We start from the raw sequence: 25,765 nt of genomic DNA on the forward strand, positions 1-25,765 counted from the left end.
TTTGTGTTGGTAAGCAATTTTTTATTTAGTGTTTTCATAAAAGCCTTATTTTTATGCATTTTTTAGTTACAAAAAAAAATAAAAATACACATGCGGCTAATTACATGGGAGGACAGACTAGGATCATACCATTATGTGAAAGAAGGAAGGGGGACACATGCTCCGAAGATAGCGACTGTAGTGGTAAAGGCCAGGTACACAGAGCGAAAGAGTGAGGCGGGGGATCCGGATTTAAACGCAAGCGCGTTGGTTAAGGTAGGAAGACACTGTATTGTTGCAACACCGGTCCCCTAAGAGAGAGTCTTCTCAAAAACAGGACAAATAATCACAGAGAGGAGAAATGGCATCAGCACATCCAAGCTGAGGCATCTGATATTTCTGAATGCCAACCTGCACTAAAGACTAAAGTGTTATTATTAAAGTTTTATTAAAATGTTAAATAATAATATCTGTGTATTTTTTTGTAACGAAACAAAGCATAAAAACAAGGCTTTTATGAAAACACTGAATAAAAAATTGCTTACCAACACAAACCATTCACAATTGCTAAATTGGGCTAAAATAGAAGGCTCCGGTTGAAGATTCGGCTCTCCCCGACGGGAGTCGGCTCTTCTCGTTCGCTACAAAGAATCGGCTCTTAGAGCCGACTTGTGCCGAATTCTGCACCCCTGCCAGATTATGCACCCCCTCGTTGAAGTAGCATCCTGCATCTCCTTCACATAGGGGCCTGGCTTTGGTGCCTAACACATTTCGAAAGAAAAAGATTATATGTTTACTGAAAGAAATGAATGAACATTCCAAATACGCACTGATTATGACTTTTGTTTCTTGTGCATATACTGTGGGGTTCAAAAGTCTGATGAGAAGGTTTTATGAGCATTTAGGCACCAACGTTGTTTGCTTAATGAAAAAAATGTTTTGTTAAAATGTTGCTTTGATTATCATAAGGGCTGGTGCTTTAAAATCAGCCTACATCCATCCAATCAGTATGAGATTACTTGTGCTTCTACTTTCTAGTTTATTAATTATTAGGGGTGCTCCGATTGATCGGCTACCAATCACTATCGGCCGATAATCATGTTGGGATGATTGATCGGCAGTCTCTAAAAAGGCCGATCTCTAAAAACCGATCTCAAGCTGATGATGCGCCTGCCGTGAGAGGTTTAGTGATGTGTCGTTCGCGAACGAGCTGGCTCTAAGAGCCAATTCTTTGTAGCGAACGAGAAGAGCCGACTCCCGTCGGGGAGAGTCAAATCTTCAACCGGAGCCTTCTATTTTACACCAATTTAGCAATTGTGAATGGTTTGTGTGTTGGTAAGCAATTTTTTATTTAGTGTTTTCATAAAAGCCTTATTTTTATGCATTTTTTAGTTACAAAAAAAAATAAAAATACACATGCGGCTAATTACATGGGAGGACAGACTAGGATCATACCATTATGTGAAAGAAGGAAGGGGGACACACGCTCCGAAGATAGCGAGTGTAGTGGTACAGGCCAGGTACACAGAGCGACAGAGGGACAGGGGAGCCCGATTTAAACGCAAGTGCGTTGGTTAAGGTAGGAAGACACTGCAATTTGTTGCAACATCGGTCACCTCATAGAGAGTCTTCTCAAAAACAGGACAAATAATCACAGAGAGGAGAAATCGCATCAGCACATCCATGTTGAGGCATCTGATATTTCTGAATGCCAACCTGCACTAAAGACTAAAGTGTTATTATTAAAGTTTTATTAAAATGTTAAATAATAATATCTGTGTATTTTTTTGTAACGAAACAAAGCATAAAAACAAGGCTTTTATGAAAACACTGAATAAAAAATTGCTTACCAACACAAACCATTCACAATTGCTAAATTGGGCTAAAATAGAAGGCTCAGAGTGATACTAAATAAAGAGCCATTTGGGAGCCGTAAGAGTTGGCTCTTCTAAGGGAGCCGAGCCAAAATAACCGAATCTTTGAAAAGAGCCGAACTTCCCATCACTAGTAGTGATGCAAAGTCCGATTCATTCCGCGAACCGGTTCTTTTCGGACAGATCGGCTCATTGAATCAAGCAATAACGTCTCTACTCATTTCTTTTCTAACAACTCAGTGCCATGTTGTATCAATGAAAAATTCAAATAAGTCATTTGTGTCAACACATATTGAAACATTCAAAAAAATAATTTGCGTGAAAGCATATTGCTGATTATTGCCATAATAAAAAAATAAATAAAAAAAAGATAATGGTGTTTGTGGTGACAGTTTCATTCGCGGATCCTTTATGTCAGATAAGACTGACTGACCAATATTGACTAGCCTACAACTTGGATAAGATTCCTAAAAGTTTCACACCTACAGCACACATTACAGACATTGATGCAAAAACGCGGATATGTTCTACATGTCTACAGTATAAAGAATGAGTAAACCAGTTTTATTAACTCCTAGATTTCGCTTAAGCAACTTTAAATATAATATGCATGCACAATAAACTATAGTAAAATTGATTTACATCATTCGACAGAAAGGTTTTTGCATGTTTTAATAAAATGTAATTTAATAACGGTCTTAATAAGCATATTTCCAGTACGCGCCTCAGGCTTGCACAGTATCGACAACTCACTCATCAGAATCTTGAGAACCGACTCAAAAGAACGATTCGTTCAAGAACCGAACATCACTAATCACTAGAGAGGTTTGGCACGACATGCAGCGGCACCGTCTCAGTCTCTGTCCGGCGCGGGTGAAATAATTATAATGCTATATTTCTTCATTAAATAACTTATAAAGTAATTTGAAAACCTTGTGTGAGACGTAAATTCACAAACAGCGTGAGTGAATCACGGCGCGCGCTCTCTCTTTCTCTCTCAAAATAGCAAATGGCTTCAAATCACCACATCGCATCTGTCTATAAGCGAGCTGCACAGTTGACACAGGAATTGTCACTTGCACAATCGAGGCAGTGTCACATCGTCACTAAAGTTTATAAATTGCATTACTTTTTCATTCTTGCCAGTGTTTAACCATTCAGCGCTCGCACGCTCTCCTGGAGACCGTGCGCTCATGCACACTCGCAGCGCACACACATACTGCCAGGTTCACATTACTGTTTGCAGTGCTTATGCGGTGCGTATTTTTTCCGCGCTCATGTTAACGGATTAAAGCGTTCACGGCACACAGCAGTGCGTTCAGGAGCGGTGCGTCTGCAGCAGTGCAGAGATCGTTTCAGCACCGAGTCTATTGTTGCTTTGCAAGCGCTGAATTAAAGTAACAGCGCATTTTTTGCAGTAAATATGAACATGGATTGACACAAAAATGTAGTAATTACACTTTGCTGTGATACACGCGCTGAATTAAAGTGTGACAGCACATTGTTTGCAGTACATATGAAAACGAAAATGTAGCAATTGCACCATAAATGCATATAATTAAAGTATACTGTCTTTCACAGTCAACACATATGGCTTGTTGGAAAAGAGCACTTTTAGATAACGAAGGCAAAATAGATGGCACTTGTGGAGGTAGGAAAACAAAGTTCTTTATGCACTGCAGGATTGCTTGTAATAAAGATTTAAAATAATAAAAAAAGGAAAGGCAGTAGAGCTGACTATTTCTGTCAATGGTAAGTTTGTGATAACGTAAGAAAAGTAGTTTAAATGTTTTGCCACTTGCTTGAGCAACTTAATATATAAATCTAGAAGTAAATGCAAAAGTAAAAAGCATTGAATAATATGTTGCTTATATTTATTGTGTTTAAACATGTCTTTGAAAGATTGTATTACTGTACTGTGTAAAAAAAAAAAAGAATTGCAATGCTGAAAAAGCATTTTCAGTGACAATGTTTGGATTTGAAATCAAAATAATGGATAAATGTTGTGTTTGTGGTAAACAGCCACGGATCAGCAGCGGACTCCTGTGTGAAAGCTGCTTCCCCTCTCACAAGAGACACCTAAGAGGGGAATTCCCCCCATTTTCAAATATGAAATTCAGGCCCTGTATAAGTGTCTAAAAATCCTGATTGCAGTATCATTATAAATAGTTATAAATGATAAAAAAGAAGGCTTTAAAAAGATCGTATCGGCAGATACTGCTTTCTGTTGTGGGTGTAACAAACCACAAATGTCGGTGCTGTTATTAACCAAGAATGTTATTCAGGTCACTAGCTGTATACATATAGACATTTAGCTAACTTTAACTAAAGAGGTCAAGGTTTGGCTAGTTAGCATGACCCAGCTAGCCCCTGCTGGTAGATCTTTTTCTACTGACTGCTATTTAAAAGTTGCTGTGTATTCTGATATAAATTGTAAATGTTATAGATGTTTTGCAAGGTGATCTTTTTTTTTTAATTGTTTTATTATTTTTTTCATTTTATTTTTTAAAACTCTTAAAAAGGATTGTTTACCTAAAAATTTAAAATCTGTCACAGTCACCTGTGTGACTTTCTTTCTTCTGATTAATGTCTGTGTTTTTTTTTTTGTTTTTGTTTTTTTAGAATGGAGGTCAGTGGTCACCAAAACTGTTTGGTTACCAACATTCTTCAAAATAACTTTTAAAGAGTTAACTATCTCTTTGACTATTCCTTTAAAAGTTTAAAATGGACCTATATAATGGGCTGGATAGAATGTATAATATATAACTTGGATAACAATAATGGGCTTGAAAAGTTTTTGTGTGTTGTGTGCTGAATTTGACATCCCAGCTCAGGATAGTTGGTAGTGAAGGACTTGACTGTGTGCTCGTTCTTGTGGTGTCATTAGTAGTGTTGTCACGGTACCAAAATTTCAGTATTCGGTACCGATACCAGTGAAAATCCACGGTTCTCGGTACCAATACGCATGTTTTGGCGGGGTTCCCCTGGTAAAATTCGCATTCCAGTGCCTAAATATCACGTTAGTGGGGTCGTTTTTCAACCCGCGGACATGAAAAACAACCCGCGGCAACAGTGTTAAAGCAGCCCAATTCCGCGGGAAAACCGTAGACTTGGCAACACTGGAAGAGGCTAGCTTTCGTTTAGCGCATCAAGAACCGGGTTGACCGGGTACTCGGTACCACCGGTACTTAAGAAAACCTGGTACCGTAACGTTTTCATTTTTTTAGTACCGACTTGGTACCGAAATACCGGGTCTTTTGACAACACTAGCCATTAGTTACTCAATGTTGTTACAATGTCACGGATATTGAAATGAGAGCCTGCAAGCATAGAGCAAATCACAATGAGGGTCCCGCACCAACCCAGCTGCCACTGAGAGGATGATGGCTAGGACAGATGAATAACAGGTCACTTTCTCTGAGTATTATAGACCTCTTTATCTTGATCTCTCATTTGCCCAGTAAGAAATTTCTTTATACTAATGCCCACTGTGAGGAGCCCCTTGCAGCAATGCAGTGCGTATCTCTACATTATAAACTGGATTCTGAAATGTTTTGAAATGCAAGGCTACATAAGTCAAGTCTATGAAGGTTGACGTTTCTGTGTTCACAGCCTTCTGTCGCTGTCTCTGTCTTTCCTTCCTGTGCATCCTTTCCCATTAGAAGACGTGTTTCAGAATCATGGCTGCTTCCTCATGTTCTCATGTCCCACTTTGACTTACAACAGATTCTTTGTGGGGCACTAATAAGATTCTTTTTTTTTTCTTCCACTGCCTGGGTCACAGTCAGCAGTGTGTACTGGTGGACTTCTAAAATGAGGAGCATGTTTGGGGTGATTAATGTACCTGTCACATTTGATGTTTTCACAGTTTGCGTTAAAGGCAGGTGGAACACCATATGCAAAACGGCACTTACTATAATCATATTTTTGTATTGTTATATTTAGGGCTGCAACTAACGATTATTTTGATAATAATAAATATTATTAATAAAAAACATACTATTCCACATTCTGCCCAATGTCCCTCAAACAAATGTGCCAACTGAATGCTATGAAAACATATGGTGCTTAACAATTTATTAGACCACCTGCCATAATAAAGAGAAAACACATTTTAGGAATCTGTCAAAAAATTGTTTAAATCAAAAAATGTTATTGTCATTTATTGGGCAAATAAACTTAAACAACTAAATAGTATTTATTCACATAACAAAAATGGCCTCCTATGCCCTTCATAACAGCTTGCATTCTTGCTGGCATTGTTTAAGTACTTTTTGACTGTAAATGGGTATCTGGAAAAAAACACTATAAAGCTCTCTGCCTTTCTTTCATAGATAACAGCGATAATTATATTATAGCATTAGAAACAGCCTACTACTGTTACTAAAGAGCTGACGCATATTGGAGGACTAACCAATACAGAAAGCTAAAAAATGATTTTGTTAATCATTAACAAATGTTAGTTTGTTTTAGTTAGAAAGATTTAGTTAGATTTAGTTAGTTTAGAGCAGCAGCAGCAGATTTAGTTAGTTTAGAGCAGCAGTGGCACAAACCATAATTTGACTTTACATAATTTTTTTTAAATAAATTTGTTTAGCATTGTATATAGTGAATATAGTTTAAATCTCTGCATTAAAAATTAAATAATAAAGATGATAAAGATGAATAAAATCACAAACTCAGTGGTAACCAATAGGTAAGAGTAATGTTCTGCAGGAACACACGTTCACTTTGACCACAGTCACCTCTTAGTGTAATTTCCTTTATCCTGTTAAAGGCGGTTATGAAGCATCTGATATTTATATTCAGACAATTACACGCTGTTATCCCGTTACAGTTCCTACTCTCATAAAATACTCGCAATGCAGGTTGACCTTTAAACCTTAATTTAACTTTCAACAACAGATATTTAAGCACAATAAATGTTTTTGCGCTGATTATTAATTTTTCCGTCTGTCTGACGCGCGTGCACGCGGCCGCCGCTCATTCAGTAAAGATTAAAACAACACAGACTGTCAGGACGGACCTTTATGCAAAATGGAAATGCTCGCGTGAATTTGTGACATTTATACATAAGGATACATAAGGATGCATTTTGTCCATAGAAATGCGTCATTCAGTGCTTTGTCAGTAATTTGACGTGACCGGTTGAAGTTGGACGTGAACTGTGGGCAGACCCGACTAATCGATAATGAGAATCGTTGTCGATTATTTTCATAATCGATTTTATCGATTAGTTGTTGCAGCCCTAGTTATATTAATATAGTATTTATAAATACCAGGTCACATCAAAGGTTCACTACTGATCAAAAGTTTAGGGTCGGTAAGATTTGTAATATTTAAAAAAAGTCTCTTATGCTGCATTTATTTGACCAAAAAATGCAGTAAAAACAGTAATATTGTTATATATTGTTGCTTTTGTAAAAAGTTTTTTTCCTTATTTTTTTTAATGTATCTTAAAATTTCATTTATATGATGTTTTATTAACAAGGTTCGGGAGGAGCACGATCAGATGGCATCACTCCTCCACCCCAACTCCTCGCTCTTAACTATTCTCATCCCAGATTAGGGATTGGGGGGTTCTCTGGGTTGGGGCTATATTCCAAGCTTGGAGCCCTCCCTGTGGACAGCATGCCAAATATGCTTACTATTTGCTCAATCTGATTATATGCAAGTGCGAACTCGTGAATACTGTGATGGCAAAGCTGAATTTTCAGCAGCCATTACTCACAGTCTTCAGTGTCACACCATAATTCAGAAATCATTCTAATATGCTGATTTAGTGCTCAAGAAATATTTAATCTTATTATCAAACTTGAAGACAGTTGTGCTGCTTAATTTGATGAGTGAATAGTTCAAAAGATTAGAATTAAAACAGAAATATTTTGAAACATTGTAACAGTCTACTGCCACTTTTGATCAGTTTAATACATCCTTGCTGAAAATAAAAGTATTAATTTCTTAAAAATCTTACTGACCTCAAACTTTTGAATGGTGGTGAAATGAATGTTACAATAATAAAGTAAAGCAGCTTTAATAGCTTTAATATGTAATTACTAACTGTTACAAACTGAAATTGGGGCTTTTGCTTCTGTAAAGTGTTACTAAAAATTTAATTCTTTACAAATGTTTAATGTCAGGTTACAAATTATTTATCTAATTTTAACTGCCTTTTGATGTGGCTGAAGCAGTTGAAGAGGAAACGCAGACAAAATACCCCTGAGTCTCTCTTAGATGTTTTTTTACACATAACTGCTCCCACACTCCTGATGGCCTTATGCTTAATGAGCTGATTCTAGCTCCAGCAGTGCAGTTAAAAAGTGAGTATGTCATCATGATCATGCCTCTGTTTTGGAGATGAAGAAAGGCTCATGCTGAATTGATTATTTTTGTTGCTTTGTTTACTCACCCTGTGTCATCTGACTGCTGCCAACTCTTGAAAAGATAAAGTAAGCTTTGGAACGAATCTGTCTTTTGTTGCTTACATGGTGTTTATTAAGGTAGTAAAATTGTTGGGAGAAATTATTAGTGACGAATTGCAGCAGTGATGTCATCTTCAGGGGTCATCTCTGCAGGTGTGTGTTAAATGTGCGCAAAGGCACAGCTGTGGGACACACACACACACCCTTAACCACCCATAGTCACACACACAAATGTTGTAAATCTCACCACCCACTGGGTCTCAAGGGAAGAGCTGCCCATACCCAGCCTTAAATGAGTAGTAATGAGCTCAATGCCCTGTACTTAACATGTGAGCATGTGCATTAAACCTTTTAAAAGTAAAAACAACACCATTTGTCATTTATGTTCAATTTTTAAAGGAATAGTTCACCCAGATATAAAAAGGTGCTGTTTATTTACTCACCCTCGGGCCATTCAAGTCGTAGGTGTCTTTCTTTCTTCAGTAGAACAGTAAAAATGTTTAGCTGAACCCATAGTCCTTGGTGATCTATAATATAATAAAGTCCATGGGAACCATCACTTGGATTAAAGTGAGCAACAACAGTGTCAGTTCACATACGTGTACGTCATTACCATGAGCTATTGTTTTTTTTTTTGTTTTTTTTTGCATATTATGTTCACCATGACACCATGGTTTCAGCTAAAAATCTTTACTGTTCTACTGAAGAAAGAAAGTCACCTACATCTTGGATGGCCTGAGGGTGACTATATTAAGAGCAAATTTTCAGTTTTGGGTAAAATATTCCTTTCTCTGTAAAATATTCCCACAGAGTAGAGCAGAAATACACATGCTAACAATGCCATTTTATGTTTATATTTGCATATTTACTGTAATACCATTTTTACTTGCTGAATCTTCAAAAATCTGATTATAGAGGGGAACTGGATGAAGGAACAGATCAGTGTTTTCTCAGTTGCTGTTGTTAAAAAATGGCAAGCATGCTGTTATGTTGCATTTCAGGCATGGGAGCTCCGCTCTGGGAGCGGTTCAGTCTCTGGGGCAGGTCCTCATCATCTTCCCATGTTGTTTTTGGCAGTTAGCATAAATTTGTCAATTTGTCAGTGACACTGAGAATTTCTGTGAATGTTTCTTGGGGGTCACACTGGAGAATGTTTTCTCAGGCTGGAGTTTGAAGTGAACTGGGAGACAAAATGCATGCCTATCTGCATGATATGGGCTAAACTGCTTGAATATGTTTCTGTTATGAGTAATTTCTACTCAGAAACATAGAATATCAAAATCTGAGGGTTGCACTGATATATCAGTGAAATGCCTAGATTTAAAATAGCAACAAGCTATTTCACAGAACAAGCTTTTTTTGTGTCCATCTTGGGCACTAAATAGGGCAAATGATGTCATGATGGAATGCTTTTATCTTAAAGAGGACTGGATCTAGTGGAGCTGGAACACATGAGCAGCAAACACGGGCAGGACTGAGAGCAGTGCAGACAGAAAGAGGCTGGGCAAAAGATTTTTTTTTTAATAGAGGCCTGAATGCATCAAGGTACCAGGCATATACCAGGTCTTATTTGGCTATTTTAATAAGCAGCTGGCTGTCATGTATTTTTTTAATGAGAGGCTACCAGGCTCTCATAGACACCAAAGCAAGAAGTTTTAAAAAATTGTAGTTCTATGTGTTAGCTTGACATATTTGCGTGTAGAATTTGAAGATTCAGGTTCAAATCCCAACCTAATATATTTATAAGTATTATAAAAGTATATTAAAACATTAATTTATTTAAACTTAATATTGAGTAACATACATTTCACACACAACTTTGCCAGTTGTCTGTTTTTACTTTACTTTAGACAGTAAAGCATTGCACATGAGCAACTGAGCAACATACAGTAGGCAGTGTTTCATTTCTAGATGAATCAGTGTTTTTGAATCAGTTGGGTCATTAAATCAGTTGATTTTGAATCATTAAATCAGTTGAGCGAATGATTCAATGACCCACTCATACAGTAGTCTTTTGTTTTGTTTCAAGATGAAACTGGGTTTTTGAATGAATCGTTTGAGTGAATAATTAAATGACTCATTCATAAAGACAGTCACTTGTTGCAATCTACTAACTCTTAACTAATTGTGTATATATAATAATACACTGTAAAAAATGCTGGGTTAAATACAACCCAGTGCTGGGTAAAATAGGGACAAACCCATCAATTGGGCTGTTTTGACCCAGCGGTTGGGTTAAATGTTTAACCCAACCTTCTGGGTAGTAACCCAATCGCTGGGTCAAAACAACCCAATTGCTGGGTTTGTCCCTATTTTACCCAGCACTGGGTTGTATTTAACCCAGCAGTTTTTAGAGTGTACAATTTATAATAAATAAAACATAATATTTAAAAAAGATAATTGCGACAGCCATTGATCATCGTGCATTTTCAATTAATGGAAAAGAGTAGATTTAACATTTTAGGATGACAACAAATTTTTTGTTTTAAATATACATTTTTGAACCTGCAAATTGTGCAACTTAATTTAATCAAAAAGTTGCATTCATAATAGCTTTGCTGGTTTGAATAGAAATGACGCTTCTAATTTTAAACTCTTGGCTTGCTCAAGCACCCTTCCTGTTTTTGACTTGTCTTATATACTTCAGTTTATCTTAAGTTGCCTCATCATTGTATAACCAACATCCTGTAAGATATAGACTGCATGCAGCTTAGTGTTGGAAGGTTCCCACAAAGCTCTGAGACTGAACGCCTTGACAACAAACAGTTTTAGGGCCTCAGCCCTAAAATACCACATTCTGCAATCACTTTTGAGAAGGCAGCACTGGTTTCCATTCACTGATAGTGAGAGTGCTAATGGTCATAGATGGAGGCCTGTGGATGGAAGAGCCTGAGACAGGGATGATAACAGCGGGCTGAAGTCATAGCCGACTGAGCTCGTGTCCCCATGAGGCCAGTTACATGGCTCAAAAAGCACTTTCTCAAAGATTTCCTTTGAAATACGCTCTTTTGCGTATCACTGTGCTCAAATGAGCATTCACGACTCTTGTGGTTTCCTGTGGTGAAATACAAGACATTTTCTCAGCCTCACTGTGGAAGTCAGCATTACACACCTAATGGCTTGTAATTAGACATTTTTTTACTAGAAGCTTTAAAAAGTCAAAGCTGGACTAAAATTCTCAAATAGAGGGTGTTGCTTTGCCCGTTGCAATATTGTGTGTGTTTTTATACATTTTTAAGAAAATGTGTTATATATAAAAGTGGCAGGTGTTTTTACAGTTAATAAATTGATTTGAGTGTTTTGCCATAGATTGTAATTCCATAGATTAATATTAAAAACAATATATCAAAAAGAAGGGGCCGTTCTCATTCATACACTAACATTTTTGTATTTCAGGAGCATTCTGTTGTAAAAAAGCGCTCTGTGGCTGAACTAGCTGGAAAATTCAGTCGTCCAATATCCCACATGACAGACGCTGAAGTTTCATATTATCCGAATATGATCACATCCTCTCTGCTTTCGCACTTGAACTTTCTAATTTGTCCCATCTCCTTTTTTTCTGGACTTTAACAAAGTCATCTTTTTTCCTCTGATTTTGCTTATAGTTTATTATTTTGTTTTCAATCTTCAGCTTTTCTGCTAATTTTTCCTAATTTCCTGAAAAAACAGTTAACCCTTAGTTTAGTGTGAATAAAAACTTAAGCAAAAGAAAAACAACTCAAATGATAAAATAAAAGACATTAACATTAAAATTGGAAAGTTAGGGTTATTTATCCATAGCAAAAGAATCAATTTATGTATATTAAGAACTCTATATTGCAGTATAGCATAACATTAAGTCTAAAATGAATAACTTGTGTAACACAGACAAGCTTCCTGATACCCGCTATGTACATTTAAACAGGAAGTGTATAATTCAGGGGGAAATTTCTAGGTTAGTTCTGGGCCCGTCCCCTATATTGCAGACAAGGAAGCAAATTTCCTTGTCACATTCTTTGGAACAATTCTGCAGTGGATTTTTGGTTTTGTGCCACCCAGATTTTTGTCCTTATGAATGTGCAACTCTTGTTATATGTGCCTAGGTATTAATGTTAAGACTGGTTGTGCAAATCCTCATGAACTGCTTGGCAAAGTGTCATTCTATCGCTTAGGAAATAGACACCGAAAGAAGGCGTCCTCAAGCACAGATATTAATAAGAGTGAATGTTATGCAATGCAGAAATACTATGCTGCATGTCTATGCAGGTGGCAGATGGTTTGTCTTGTTTTTACCACTACTTTCCTGTCTTTTTCCCCTTTGTAAGCCTTGTTGCTCAATTTAGCATTTCTCAAACATTTCCTCATTGCAAACAAGTATATACAATATGCATATCATTAAAAATGGTGTTTGCCTATCTTAATGTTTAATTTAGTCGTGCAATTTTTAAAGTGTGTTTTATTTTTAGACAGGATTTTTAAATGTTTTTTATTTTTATTTCTTATATTTATACATTTTTTGTTTCTTAAATATTTATAAAAACATTTAATTCATATTATGCATTTTTTATTTTTGAAATATTCTAATTATTTTTTGTTTTTAAAGGGGTCATATGATGTTGCTAAAAAGAACATTATTTTGTGTATTTGGTGTAATGACTGTTTCTATATTATAATATAATATTTCTATAATTATTTCTTTTTTTAAATATGATGTATTGTTTTATTTCTAAAAATATTTTATTCATTCATTTTGTAGTTTTTAATTTTTATAGACTGTATTTTTATCTTTTACAAATATAATAATATTCTTTTTTTAGATTAATAAAATGTTTTTTATTATTTGTAAAAAATTATTTAATTCTATAAATACTTTATGTATTCATTTTTTTTGTTTTTTTTGTTTTTTGTTTTAAATACAAAATATTAATATTTATTTGTTTGGAGGGGGTGCTTTTTTTTCCTTTTTTTTTTTTGATCATTAGAATTCTGTGGAAGTAATTTCTGTGGTAAGGTATGTACGTGTTTATGTGGATGTATAGCATGTGGATCTGAGCTCTTCTTTTGTTCCAGAACAAGCCTGTGAGGAGGAGACCCCCACGCTCACTGCAGCTGCCTGCTGGTAATGATGCAGGTCAAGGCCAGGATGAGGTGAGAGGAGCAGGGATTGAGGGGAAAAAAACTCTAAATTGTCAGTAATAAAACTAGCTTTCATTACAATGTAGTTAAAACATTATCTTTAGTTAAATGCATATAGAAATTATGTTTGTTAACTATTACCTCAAATCAAAATATGCAATGTGTTGTAGCAATGATGCAGATTTTCAAAGCTTTTTCAGTATAAACCATCAGTATTGTTAAAAGTTTTTTTTGTTTTGTTTTGTTTTGATGTTACTGACTTATTTTTTATCTGTTCAGAAAGGAGCTGAAACAGTATCAACCAGGAAGAACAGAAACTCTGCCCTCATTGAGAAACTGCAGGTTGGTTGTGTTTCCCTCTAGTGGACAGAGGTCAGTATTGCTTTAGATAATGGAAGTGATTTTCCATCCCATTTCACACAGGCCAGCCTTACGCTTTCTCCCACGGGACCTCCGCCCTTCCCAAAGAGCCCAGGGGTGGTGAAATTACCGGTGGCGTCCATCTCCCCCGTCTCTCCCAGCAGCCCCTCTAGTCCTCCCGTAACTGTCACGCCCAAACAGGAGGAAACCCCTGCCAGCTTTGAGAGTCCCACTGACGGAACTGTTCTCAAAAGCATCAACAAGGTTTGAGACTTCATAGCAGTTCACATATCAGTGAATTCACCGATAAAACCTGGTCGCAGAATTTGAATTCACGTGTATTTTTACATCTGCGCAGGGTAGAGCTCGACATTCCATCAAGCGGCGCCCTCAGTCTCGCCGACACAGGAAGTCCAGTGCAGATGAAGGCGGAGAAGATGTGGATAAAACAGCCTCAGCCACCCTCGATCAAACGACTCCAAATGGGCATGAAGGAGACGTGTTTGAAGAACACAAGACGTCACCAGATGTAGAATCTCTCTCCTCTAAAGAGCAGATTGAGCAGGAAACTAAACCTACGGATTCAGAGAAGCCAGATCCGGAGGAAAAAGTGGAGATTGTGATTTCAGAAAAGAAAGATGGAGAAGAGAAAGAAGAGAAAACAGAACCAGAGCTAAAGGAAGAGAAAAGTGAAGATGAAACGCAGCTGGATAACAGTACAGAAGAAACACGCGAAGAGCTAGTCACGCAACCACAAACAGATGAGAAAGAAGAGGAACAGAAAGAAGATGAAGTAAACCATTAGAGCCAAGTGAGTAGGTGTCATATCCATGCTCATAAATGTTATATGCATTAGCTTGTTTCATTTGATCTCATTATTTCTATTTTGCAGGAGTGTAAAGTCTCTAAATAGAAAAAAAGGTCAAATCTGCCTTAGACCGAAGAACTCCCTTAAACTCACTGCTTAACCGTAGAAAAGACATCAGGAGAAGATGAAATAATGTGAATTGGTTTGAGACTTCTTGTCCATGTCTAACATTTGAGTCGTTTGAATGTGCAAGTGAAACCTGCAGGTGCAGAGAACAACAGTATTTTCCCTCCTGTACAGTTGTATTAATGTTCTGAGCCGCTTGTATGAATTTACACATTCGTTTGATTTGAGATCATATGGGATTTGGTTTGGTTTTTACTTTTGTATATAATTATTAGTCTCCACTAAAGGACATATTTTTTTTATTGTTTTTGTTGTTCATAGTTGTATTCCTATCAAAAATATGAATAGTTGATCGTTGAGACTTGCAGAAAAAAAAATGGGAATATGAAAAAAAAAATCACATTTCCATGATTAAGATGGAAAGTTCTGGTTCTAGAGAAGACTTACCTCGAGGTCATGACCCTAGGCTGGTCCTATTCTGCATAAGATCTGACCTTTAGACAAAATATTTGCTAAAAATACGTACAAATAACTAGGTATCTGTTTATATATGTTCAGTGCAGAAGTACCAGAAATATTGTATTTCTCTTATAAAATCTCTTAATCAGGGCACTGACAGATTTTCCGCGTTAGACCTGTTCTCTGGATCTCTGGGATCTGTGCTGACCTCATGGAAGCTCTAGTGAGGGACAGATTATCATTTAAGTAGAGCTCTGTAGCTCTCTCATTAAGCATGTGTTCTGTGTTTTAAAATTGGCCCTGACTACAGACTAGAATACTTAACTATGGCATAGACCCAAATATCATGCTGCTTTTATAAATCCTGAAAGGATTCAATATTGTTCAGAAATGGCAATTTTGGCAGATTAATTAAAGATTAGATTCAGATATTCAAGGTCAGGGGAGGAAGGATTATGGTGGATCAACTCATGCTTCCTAATCTGGCTATTACTGAAATACTACCAGACTTTTGGTTTGTCCTGATTGCTAATATTGTCATGCAAAGTCTGATGTAAATAAATAAATAAATGAAAATGATGAGGATAACAATCATTGCTATGAGAATTTGAAAATGATTTTCACAGAAGTGTCTATTGGGTGGAATTACAGCCTGTTCACTTTTTGCTTCACTGTTCTGACTGGACAATATATGTAATATTATAATACAAATTAATATTGATATTCATACTTTCATTACAGTTGATACTATGTATTAAATCTTTTCCAAGTTTAAGTATAACATCCTCCTCTTGCTCTGATTGGTGTTCAGTGTCAGGTTTGAGCATGCATACGGCACACAAGCTAATCACATTTCAGTGTTTTTTATATAATTATGTAAGTATGTTTGCATGTGTTGCACTTTGATCATTAATGTGTTCATTTGTTTAGTTCCTTCACGTGACGTTTGATTGAGTCGCTGCTGGTAATCTCGGCATAGCAAATTTACCTTAATTTACTGGTAGACCTTTAGAAATGGCAGGAGTTGAGAGGTTCAGGCTGACGCTCACAATGAACGTTTGAGCTAATGACAACAGTCACTTAATCCCATTTACTGCAGTGGATACAAAGCACATTAAGACCCTAATGAAGAGCACAGATCTGCCTCGTCACCACTTTCAAGTGAGAAAAGTCAGTGATCGGACTGGCATGCGGACAAAATGAAGCTGGGTCATATCAGGTCATATCACCAGTGGTTATGTGACAACTCCATTACCTATAAATTGCAAAATATGCTTTCTCACCATTCATTTCTGTTTAATTCAGAGTGCTTTATATGCATTGACAGAAAATAAAAGCGAAGTTTTTTCACCTGCAACAGTACAGTGATTGTACATTTGCTATTATCACTAAACAGTTTTTTTTATTTTTTTAAGTTTAGTTTAGTTTATTATATATTTTTTAAAACGGAACTACACTACACTTGGATTTTGCTATTTTGTAAAATTGTTTAGCTGGTTATGCAAAACATCTTATTTATATATTTTTTTCAATTTAATTTATGCACGGATTGTGCAAAACAATAAATCCTACAATAATATACGTTTATAAAGTAATAAAATGTTATGTTGATTCTGCATGATAAGAAACTATATGCAATCACTGATCAAATAAATTAAAGGATGCACCATATATCACTTAATGGTCAATATTTGAGATTTTCTATCGATACAAACTTTTTTATATGATCTTAATTTTTTTTTAAAAGTATTTAATAATCATTCAAAAAATCATTTAATAGCACTGTTAAATGTAATTGCTAGCAAATAACAAAATGAATATCCATTTTTCACACGCATACAATATTTGAATGTTGTAATGCTTAAATTCTAAATTATTTTAATATTGCAATGCATAAATTCACTTGTAGTATTTAAAATGATTGGTTATAGTTTTTTTTTATTTTTTATATTCAGACAAAATAGTATAGAATTTTAATGTGTCATTATCTGCCATAATATGAAAATAACATGGGTTACTCAGTATCAGCAGAATTTTATCATGCCTATTTAAATTTTAAACTTATTTTGTCAAAAATAAAAAAAGTTATTTAAAATCTGCATTCAGAGAGATGGATAACTGCCTCGTCACCACTTTCAAGTGAGAAAAGTCAGTGATCGGACTGGCATACGGACAAAACGAAGCTGGGTCATATCAGGTCATATCACCAATAGTTATGTGACAACTCCATTACCTATAAATTGCAAAATATGCTTTCTCACCATTAATTTCTGTTTAATTCAGAGTGCTTTATATACATTGACAGAGAATGAAAGCTATTTAGACTGGTTAGACTTTCCAGAACTGTAACAACATACTGAGAGGTGGCCTCTGATGCACTCTGCAAATGACCGCACAAACATTCATCTGGATCCTGAACGCTGTTATATAGGCATTGGCTACTCTGTGCCAGTTACTCTTTACCGGTCAGGTCTTGTCATTATCCCATTAGCAGTAGTTATTTTAAGGTGCCACCTCTTTTTATTGGTACTTGGATCTAATAGTTTCAGACATTCAGTATCCTGTGCTGTCACTGTGTGCGGAGGCCAGTCTGCACCTCGTTGTCAGAGCTCACAGGCCTGCAACCGTCTGGTCCAGCCATGGGGAACACACACGCAAGTCTGGACGACATACTCGCTGAGGACATGCACCACTGGTATAACAAGTTCATGAGGGAGTCTCCATCAGGCCTGATCACACTTTTTGAACTCAAATCCATCCTGGGACTGCAGGGCATGAATGAGGATGCTAACAGTTATGTGAACCAGGTGTTCTTCACTTTCGACATGGATGGGGTGAGGTTTCATTCTTGAATTTGCATGTAATATCAATAATCATTGAATATTGTGACAGTAAGATCTAATTCTCCAATCTTGCAAATCATCATTTTTAGCCGTGCTACATAACTATCATGTATTGTTTGACCTTAAATGGATTTTTCAAATAGACTTGTGCACCAGAGATCAGATAAAACAAGGTCAACTCTGGTGGTAAACCGTTTATCATTTACACAGGTACTTGGAAGAGACAGCAAATGCATATCTGATTTGTGAGTTACTTTGGATAAAACTGTACAATACTAATTTATACATGTAAATATGAATACTGTGCAGTTTTAACAATACCTATTTTTTTATTATGGCCAAAAGCCTTCTGACGCATTCTGCAAAAACAAAACAAAAAAAAAGGCCAAAATATATGGCAAATATATGCTGGTAGTAAATAAATAGATATATGTAAAACGTAGTAAAATAAATATCTTTTTTTATATTGAAAATTTAGTTACCATTTTGCTTTGTTCAAATGCCAAAATATATTACAAAATGTACTTCTGAGAAAATACTTCCAATCCAGTCTTAAAATGCATTTTGGTTCAGTGCAAAATGTAATTTTTAAAGCATAATTTGGACCGTATAAAGGTTTAAATTGAAAACAAAACTAAAAGATTGTCAAAAATATAAATTAGGAAATATAGGTAACAATGTATTTTAACATTTATTCTAGCAATATTTTTAGCCATTTTGTTTTATTTTATTTGTTATATTTTGCCATATGGGGAATGTGTCGACAGCAGGCAATATGATATATGATGTGTAATAAGAAATATGGAGGTTACATTTTGTTGTGTAATTCTTCCAAGCTCACTTGATTGGTTTACTGATATGCCAAGTACATTGAGATTTCATTGTAGACTGTTCAGCTTAGAGGAGAAAAGCTTACAAAGTAACAATGTTACAAAACTTACACTGATTAAGGTTAAAAAGCAAGCTAACATAATGATCTTGCCTGGATCTCCATATGTGAATTGTTCATATTAAAACAGCCTAACACAAAATATTGTAATATGAACTGTCCCTCTCTCTCTTTCCTTTAGGATGGATACATAGATTTTGTGGAATATATCGCTGCTATTAGCTTAATGCTGAAGGGGGAAATCAATCAGAAACTGAAATGGTACTTCAAACTTTTTGACCAGGATGGCAATGGAAAAATTGACAAGGATGAATTGGAAACAATATTTACTGTAAGTGAATGTTTTAACGAATACCATAAACCATTCCCATCAGCTTTTTTTTTTTGTTTTTTTTGCACAAATGATGCAATACACACTATGCACTCAACCATGTAGTGTATGAATTATATAAGCTTATTTTATCAGAGTCGGATAGCCCCTCCCTCTTTGCCACGTAATTAAAGCTGTGAGAGTTGAGTGCATGAAGTGTCCAAAATTCCACACTTTTTTTTTTTTCGGGTTATTTAAGTGCATCATCCAGGTATTTACAGTGCACACTACTCGCACTATTTATACTAAAACGTAATAGTGCATTAGTACGTGATATGGGACACAATTAATGTCATATGTTAAACTCTGCTTAGGATAATCACTGAATTACCTACATTTATATTTTCTCCCACATCAGGTCTTTGTGAACGAACCGAAAATAGAAAGTCAAAAACAGAACCTGACTGCAGATCAGATCATGTTAACATGGACACTGGATCAGTCTGCTTAACTTGTACATGACCTGATTTAATCCAGTTAGAGAACTGTCTTCCGTGTGCTGTTTCTGTTCTGGGGTTTCTGAGACTGACACTTCTTAGAGTGGAAATAGTGTTGCATGTCATGAAGGTCTCATGTTCAGCTGACCTCAGGTGGCTGCTCAGCTACGCCACACAATGCTGCTGCAGTTCTAGGGATGGAAAAATTGTAATAGATTTTCAGTGATGTTTCTATAAAAGAAAAAAAAGTTCTGAAGTTATATGTGTTTTTTTTATAACAGGCTATACAACACATTACAAGAAATCATGACATTGTGCCAGAGGAAGTAGTGGCTCTTATATTTGAAAAGATTGATGTTAACGGAGAAGGTGAGAACCAGTTAATTTATGAAAGTCCTCATCTATATGCATATTATATATTCTAGTTGATTACATCTCTCGTTACTTAAACGTTCAGGTGAACTGACGCTGGAGGAGTTCATTGAAGGAGCCAAAGATCATCCTGACATTATGGATATGCTGAAGAAACTGATGGACCTCACTCCAGTCCTGGTCATTATTGTGGAAGGGCGACAGAAACCAATCAATACAAGTTAGGCTGACTAAACTCCAACTTAAGGACAGAGAAAACAGAAAATTCTCCGCCTGAAAGCAAAATGAAAGTGGAGTTTGGTAGTCCCACTCTTGAGGAACAGATGTAGCTTCCCACAGCACCTGTGAGAAAATTCTCGGGGGAACTTTTGCCCAAGCATGGTCCTGTCTGACCCCAGTGGAGATACCAAGCCTTGCATCTGAGCTGTCCTCAGCTAAACATTGATCTTCTAATGCTATAAGGGGGATTCAGGAAACTAAGGAACTGCTGGCAAGGCTTAGGAGTGAGCAGTGTGGTGCTTTTTAAGGAAAGGCTCAGTAGAGAACACTGTGCACACATCTAGTGACTTTCATTGGATGAGCACATCATATAATCCATGTACTTGTGCTTGAACTATTTATGGCATGACTATATTGCTCTGAGAGTGAACTCTGAGACAGTACATTGCCGATGTGGCCTGAATTGCCCTAAGAACTGGGAAATGTAGAGCAATGGTTCTCAGCTGGTTTTTGCCTACATTTTAAATTGGACATCAAATGGCAACCCAACACAGAACAAAAATAGTTTATTGTACAAAATGTACCTGTAAATCAAACATTTCTATAGAATGTTGTAATCAACATAATATTACAATGAACTGCATAGACCCAACAATTTACTACATTAGCAACCTGACCAGGCTGAGTGAGAAATATAACAATTTGATAAATTCATAAATGCAATAGTTGGCCACAATATGTTGACATCAATATCTTTGGCGTTATTAACAATGGGAAGTTGTGCCTGTTTATTTTGTTGTCCGTGACCCAGAACAGACCTAAAACCAATTTCTTGTCTGTGGCCCACCAGTTGTGACCACTGATATAATATCACAAATATTATAGCACTTTATCAAAGGAAAGCATCAAATTTTCCTGATACAGTTACCTTATGCAGTAGGTGCAAAAGAAATTCATTAAATGCATTTCCACCTGTCTTTTAGCTGATCTAAACTTGTCAAAACATTAAAACTAAAAGTTTTCAAAATTAGTACCTGCATTTTTTAGACTTATATCCTTTACCATTCAAAGGTTTGGGTTCAGTAAGAATTTTATGAAATGAAATGAAAATTAAAAAAAATATTCAGGAGAGACACATTAAACTGATCAAAAGTGACAGTAAAAACATTTATAATGTTACAAAAGATTTCTAATAATGCTGTTATTCTATTTATCAAAATGTCCTGAAAAAGATATCACAAGTATAAAGCAACACAACTGTTTTCAGTATTGATAATAAGAAGAAATGTTTCTTGAGTATCAAATCAGCATATTAGAATGATTTCTGAAGGATAATGTGACACTGAAGACTGGAGTAATGATGCTGAAAATTAAATGCAGCCTTGGTGAGCGTAAAAGATGTAAAAAGAAAAAAAAAATCTTACCGACCCTAAAATTCTGAATCTGTAATGCATGTATTTAAATGTATATTTCTGTAATGCCGCTGTTTAGAAGTCAGCATGTGTTCTTGAGTCCTTTGGACAAGCCTTGCATTGGAAAACACGGGCAAATCACAAAAGAACTCTAAAAGTGCTTTTACTCTTGGAAATATTTTAACAGCATCACTAAAAAGCAGACAGTTACAATGTATGTCTAGACTCAGGCTTGCTCTTTAAGCACTAAATTTAAATTGTGTAACCATAGCATACAGTACATAAACACCAGTGAGGGGATCTGACATGACATTGTTCAGTTGGATGCACACCAGAGATTGGGGGCCTTGTTTATAAAATGCTGCAACCATCCTTCATTTGATCCGATGATCAATTCTCAAATATGCACACATGTGATGCAGGGAAATGAATGAACACACACACACACACACACACACACACACAAAATGCATATGCCTGTTTAGAATCTGAAGTGGCGCTAAGCACTTTTCCACATAGTTTTTATAAATGTGAATGTTGGCTCGGATTTTGTGTTATAAATAAGGCCCCAGAACTGAGACATTAAGGTGGGAATTCTTTAGCATGATGTGACTTCCACGACTTTGTTTTCTCTGTTACTTTGTTTTCTAAAAAAATGTTCTTAATGAAAGCCACAAATGCTCGATATGAAGCTTTGAGATTATCGTTTTCATACCCTGAACTGCACACTTGCCTCCAGTGACGAACTCTAGAAATATTTCAGGAAAAACATCAAATACTTGAATGAGGTATCGTCTTTCTATACTTAGTAAGAATCAGGAAATATGTCATCAGGTATGAAATATTTATGTTGCCTTATTAATAAAATTGTTTAATCAAACCAATGTTTAAAAGCACATCATTTTAGTTTTATTTGTATAATATTATAGTATTTATTCATATTTTAAATTAGCATTTATTTTGTATATTTTCAGTTTTCATTTAAATGTCAAATAATTTTTGTATGTGCTTTTGTCATTTTTATTAGCTTTTTCAGTATTTCTATTTATTTTAGTTTTAATTTTAGTACTTAAATAAAAAAAGCAACATTTCTATGTGTTTTGGTCTAATATTTATAAACTGAAATTATTTCAGCTTTATTTCTATTAACAATTTTTTTTAAATAATTTTAATTAATAATAACAACACTGCAGCTCATAGGCAGATTTTCTAAGCAAATACATTTACAGAAACATTTACAGAAACACCTTAAAAAATAAACATTTGAATGCATAGTCTACATGATATCATTATTTAAGGTAATAAACAACTGAATACCGAGATAGTCATATCCCACAAACCATCCCCAAACAAATCCCAAGATATCAGCTACAAATCATTCATTTTGGTCCATTGAAATATTTTTGTCCAATTCAGCAGGAATAAACAGCTCCTAGACATTATGCCCAACCTCCAGCATCTGCATCATACGATTCACTGCATTTTAGTCTTTTTAGTGGTATCTGAACATGTAAGCAACGAAATATAAAGTCTGATAAAGGCATATGTCACTCCCAGCGCACAGTAAACTGAAGTGAGCATGAGAGGAAGGAAGGGAAATGTCTTCTGCCAGACTGTCAGCGGGTAAACAAACTCACAGATCAGCTCAAGAGGAATCAGGCCCAAGAGATACGTCGCTTCCAATGGGTTCAACAAAGCCCCGCCCTTCCTGAAAAATCAAATGAAGAATCACATCACCAATAATTTGCTCAAACTTCAAGGCAATATAAATCCTATAATCCCATTTTAAGTACTGACCTGAACAGCATTTTTAGGGACGTGAGACTGAAGATTGTAAATAGCAACATGAGAAATATTTTGATGGGCAACTCTGGAATTAAGAATTAATATGCTTAAGAATCACACTCAGTGAGGATGCAAAAATGCTTGTTGTGAGATGTTATGAGTTTTTCTGAACAGGACGTACCTTGGGTTGTGAAGAGGAGTGGAAATAGGGAATAATGGCCGGTTACACTGAGCATAAGAAAAATCCTGGCATCCTCTCTACTCTCCACAGCGAGCAAACTGAAAAACAAGAAACCGTGATTAGTAGGTGGCTGGCAGAACATGCTTATGTAAGAATATCATCAGATGAACACCTTAAAGGAAGTATGGCCATCAGTATGGCTTTCTCATGCACATGCCAACCAAACATAAAGGATCCAAGGGCACAAATGACAAGGCAGCGCAAGAATCCTCTTGCTCCATTAGGTCTATGCCATATCTTGAAAAGAGCAGGCTGCAAGGGACAAAGTGACAAAAATGGTATATGCATCGGAGTTTGGCAAATCTTGAAATCAATTTCCTTTTTTGTATTGATCATTATTCATATTGTCAATGGATGAAATCAAGGCCATCTATTTGAATATTCAGATTAGCAATGCAAATCAAAAAGAACTCACCAATATTGACAGTAACGTACAAACAAGGGTTGCTAAAGGAGAGACTGAAGGAAGCACAGAGTGCTGTAACTCCTGAACCAGACCACCAGTCATTGAGGCCTTAGGAAGTTTGTTTATATCAAGCAGTTTAAATTTCACACCTAAATAAGTGAATAATGTGTCAACGCTCATGATATGAACATACAATCAAATGATTCTATATAGTTTTTCTATTTAACCTATAACAACACAACACAATTGTTTGAGTTATTGAACATACCCAGGATGGAAAAAGCTTTATCTGCTATATTGTAAAGTGCCCAGATGTTTGGTGCCCAGTACGCATGACACAGACCACGCTTGAAAGGGAAGAGTCGTGACAGGACTTGTGGCAGCTGACCCTTGATGAATAAAGATGAACAAGATTTATCAATGAACCTCTGTGTTAAAATTACTCCAGTCTTCAGTGTCACTTGGTACTTCAGAAATCATACTACTGCTTAATAATAATAATAAAAAATACAAAAGTTTAAAATAACAAAATTTAATCAAAATAGAAATCTTTTGTAACTTATGTAACATTATAAATCTCTTTGCTTTCACTTTTGATCAATTTAATGCATCCTCGCTGAGTAAAATTATTCATTTTAATTGACTTTAAAGTTGAACAGTAATGTGTATATATATATATATATATATATGTGTGTGTGTGATTATACGAAGAAGTTTATTCATATATTGATAACAAACCAGTGCTATAAAGGGTCCAAATGACACTGCAAAAGTAGGCAATACTATAGTTCCTAGTGTTACAAGTCGCACAACACTGAAACTTCTCCACTGCAAAGATCCATCTGAAAAACAAGAATTTTATATATATTTATAGATCATATATACTGTATATGTGTGTGTGTGTATACACACACACACACACACACACACATATATATATATATATACACTGAACAAAATTATAAACGCAACACTTTTGTTTTTGCCCCCATTTTTCATGAGCTGAACTCAAAGATCTAAGACTTTTTCTATGTACATAAAAGGCCTATTTCTCTCAAATATTGTTCACAAATCTGTCTAAATCCGTGTTAGTGAGCACTTCTCCTTTGCCGAGATAATCCATCCACCTCACAGGTGTGGCATATCAAGATGCTGATTAGACAGCATGATTATTGCACAGGTGTGCCTTAGGCTGGCTACAATAAAAGGCCACTCTAAAATGTGCAGTTTTATCACACAGCACAATGCCACAGATGTCGCAAGTTTTGAGGGAGCGTGCAATTGGCATGCTGACCGCAGGAATGTCCACCAGAGCTGTTGCCCGTGAATTGAATGTTCATTTCTCTACCATAAGCCGTTTCAGAGAATTTGGCAGTACATCCAACCGCAGACCCCGTGTAACCACACCAGCCCAGGACCTCCACATCCAGCATCTTCACCTCCAAGATCGTCTGAGACCAGCCACCCGGACAGCTGCTGCAACAATCGGTTTGAATAACCAAAGAATTTCTGCACAAACTGTCAGAAACAGTCTCAGGGAAGCTCATCTGCATGCTCGTCCTCATCGGGGTCTCGACCTGACTGCAATTCGTCGTCGTAACCGACGAACACAGGTGCATTTTATTGATGGCATTTTGAATGCACAGAG

General features: G+C 36.0%; 3 protein-coding genes across 5 annotated transcripts in view; 2 read left to right on the forward strand and 1 right to left on the reverse strand.

Moving 5' to 3' along the window:
• The window catches only part of LOC107703475 (capZ-interacting protein-like), a 21,483-nt gene extending 4,997 nt beyond the window's left edge, over positions 1 to 16,486 (forward strand). The window contains exons 2-7 of one of the 3 annotated variants that reach the window (XM_016506092.1): positions 11,672 to 11,755; positions 13,325 to 13,402; positions 13,670 to 13,732; positions 13,814 to 14,014; positions 14,109 to 14,561; positions 14,643 to 16,486. In XM_016506092.1, coding sequence (XP_016361578.1) covers positions 11,672 to 11,755; positions 13,325 to 13,402; positions 13,670 to 13,732; positions 13,814 to 14,014; positions 14,109 to 14,555 — 873 coding nt within the window. In that variant the 3' untranslated portion in view covers positions 14,556 to 14,561; positions 14,643 to 16,486. Of the gene's footprint in view, positions 1 to 11,671; positions 11,756 to 13,324; positions 13,403 to 13,669; positions 13,733 to 13,813; positions 14,015 to 14,108; positions 14,566 to 14,642 lie in introns of all 3 variants that reach the window. The other 2 variants (XM_016506090.1, XM_016506089.1) reach the window with 2 other exon arrangements.
• Positions 16,487 to 17,617: 1,131 nt separating this feature from the next.
• Positions 17,618 to 21,353, forward strand: LOC107703476 (guanylyl cyclase-activating protein 1-like). The gene is made up of 4 exons (XM_016506093.1): positions 17,618 to 17,977; positions 19,057 to 19,206; positions 19,964 to 20,051; positions 20,140 to 21,353. Exons 1-4 carry the CDS (start codon positions 17,783 to 17,785, stop codon positions 20,277 to 20,279), a joined length of 573 nt encoding a protein of 190 aa, XP_016361579.1. The 5' UTR covers positions 17,618 to 17,782; the 3' UTR covers positions 20,280 to 21,353.
• Positions 21,354 to 22,880: 1,527 nt separating this feature from the next.
• LOC107703477 (probable dolichyl pyrophosphate Glc1Man9GlcNAc2 alpha-1,3-glucosyltransferase) overlaps positions 22,881 to 25,765 on the reverse strand; it is a 4,763-nt gene continuing 1,878 nt past the window's right edge. The window contains exons 7-13 of the mRNA XM_016506094.1: positions 24,856 to 24,959; positions 24,386 to 24,506; positions 24,127 to 24,266; positions 23,824 to 23,963; positions 23,652 to 23,749; positions 23,483 to 23,555; positions 22,881 to 23,393 (exon numbers count right to left, since the gene is read on the reverse strand). Coding sequence (XP_016361580.1) covers positions 23,159 to 23,393; positions 23,483 to 23,555; positions 23,652 to 23,749; positions 23,824 to 23,963; positions 24,127 to 24,266; positions 24,386 to 24,506; positions 24,856 to 24,959 — 911 coding nt within the window. The 3' untranslated portion in view covers positions 22,881 to 23,158. The remainder of the gene's footprint in view (positions 23,394 to 23,482; positions 23,556 to 23,651; positions 23,750 to 23,823; positions 23,964 to 24,126; positions 24,267 to 24,385; positions 24,507 to 24,855; positions 24,960 to 25,765) is intronic.

This window comes from Sinocyclocheilus anshuiensis, unplaced genomic scaffold (genome assembly GCF_001515605.1).
Source record: "Sinocyclocheilus anshuiensis isolate Anshui unplaced genomic scaffold, SAMN03320099.WGS_v1.1 scaffold330, whole genome shotgun sequence".
In the NCBI taxonomy this organism is placed as follows: Eukaryota; Metazoa; Chordata; class Actinopteri; order Cypriniformes; family Cyprinidae; genus Sinocyclocheilus; species Sinocyclocheilus anshuiensis.

Coding starts and splice junctions, on each gene's coding strand:
- LOC107703476 (XM_016506093.1), top strand. CDS start 17,783: ATGGGGAACACACACGCAAGTCTGGACGACATACTCGCTGAGGACATG. Junction 17,978..19,056: donor TCACTTTCGACATGGATGGG/GTGAGGTTTCAT, acceptor TCTTTCCTTTAG/GATGGATACATAGATTTTGT. Junction 20,052..20,139: donor GATTGATGTTAACGGAGAAG/GTGAGAACCAGT, acceptor TTAAACGTTCAG/GTGAACTGACGCTGGAGGAG.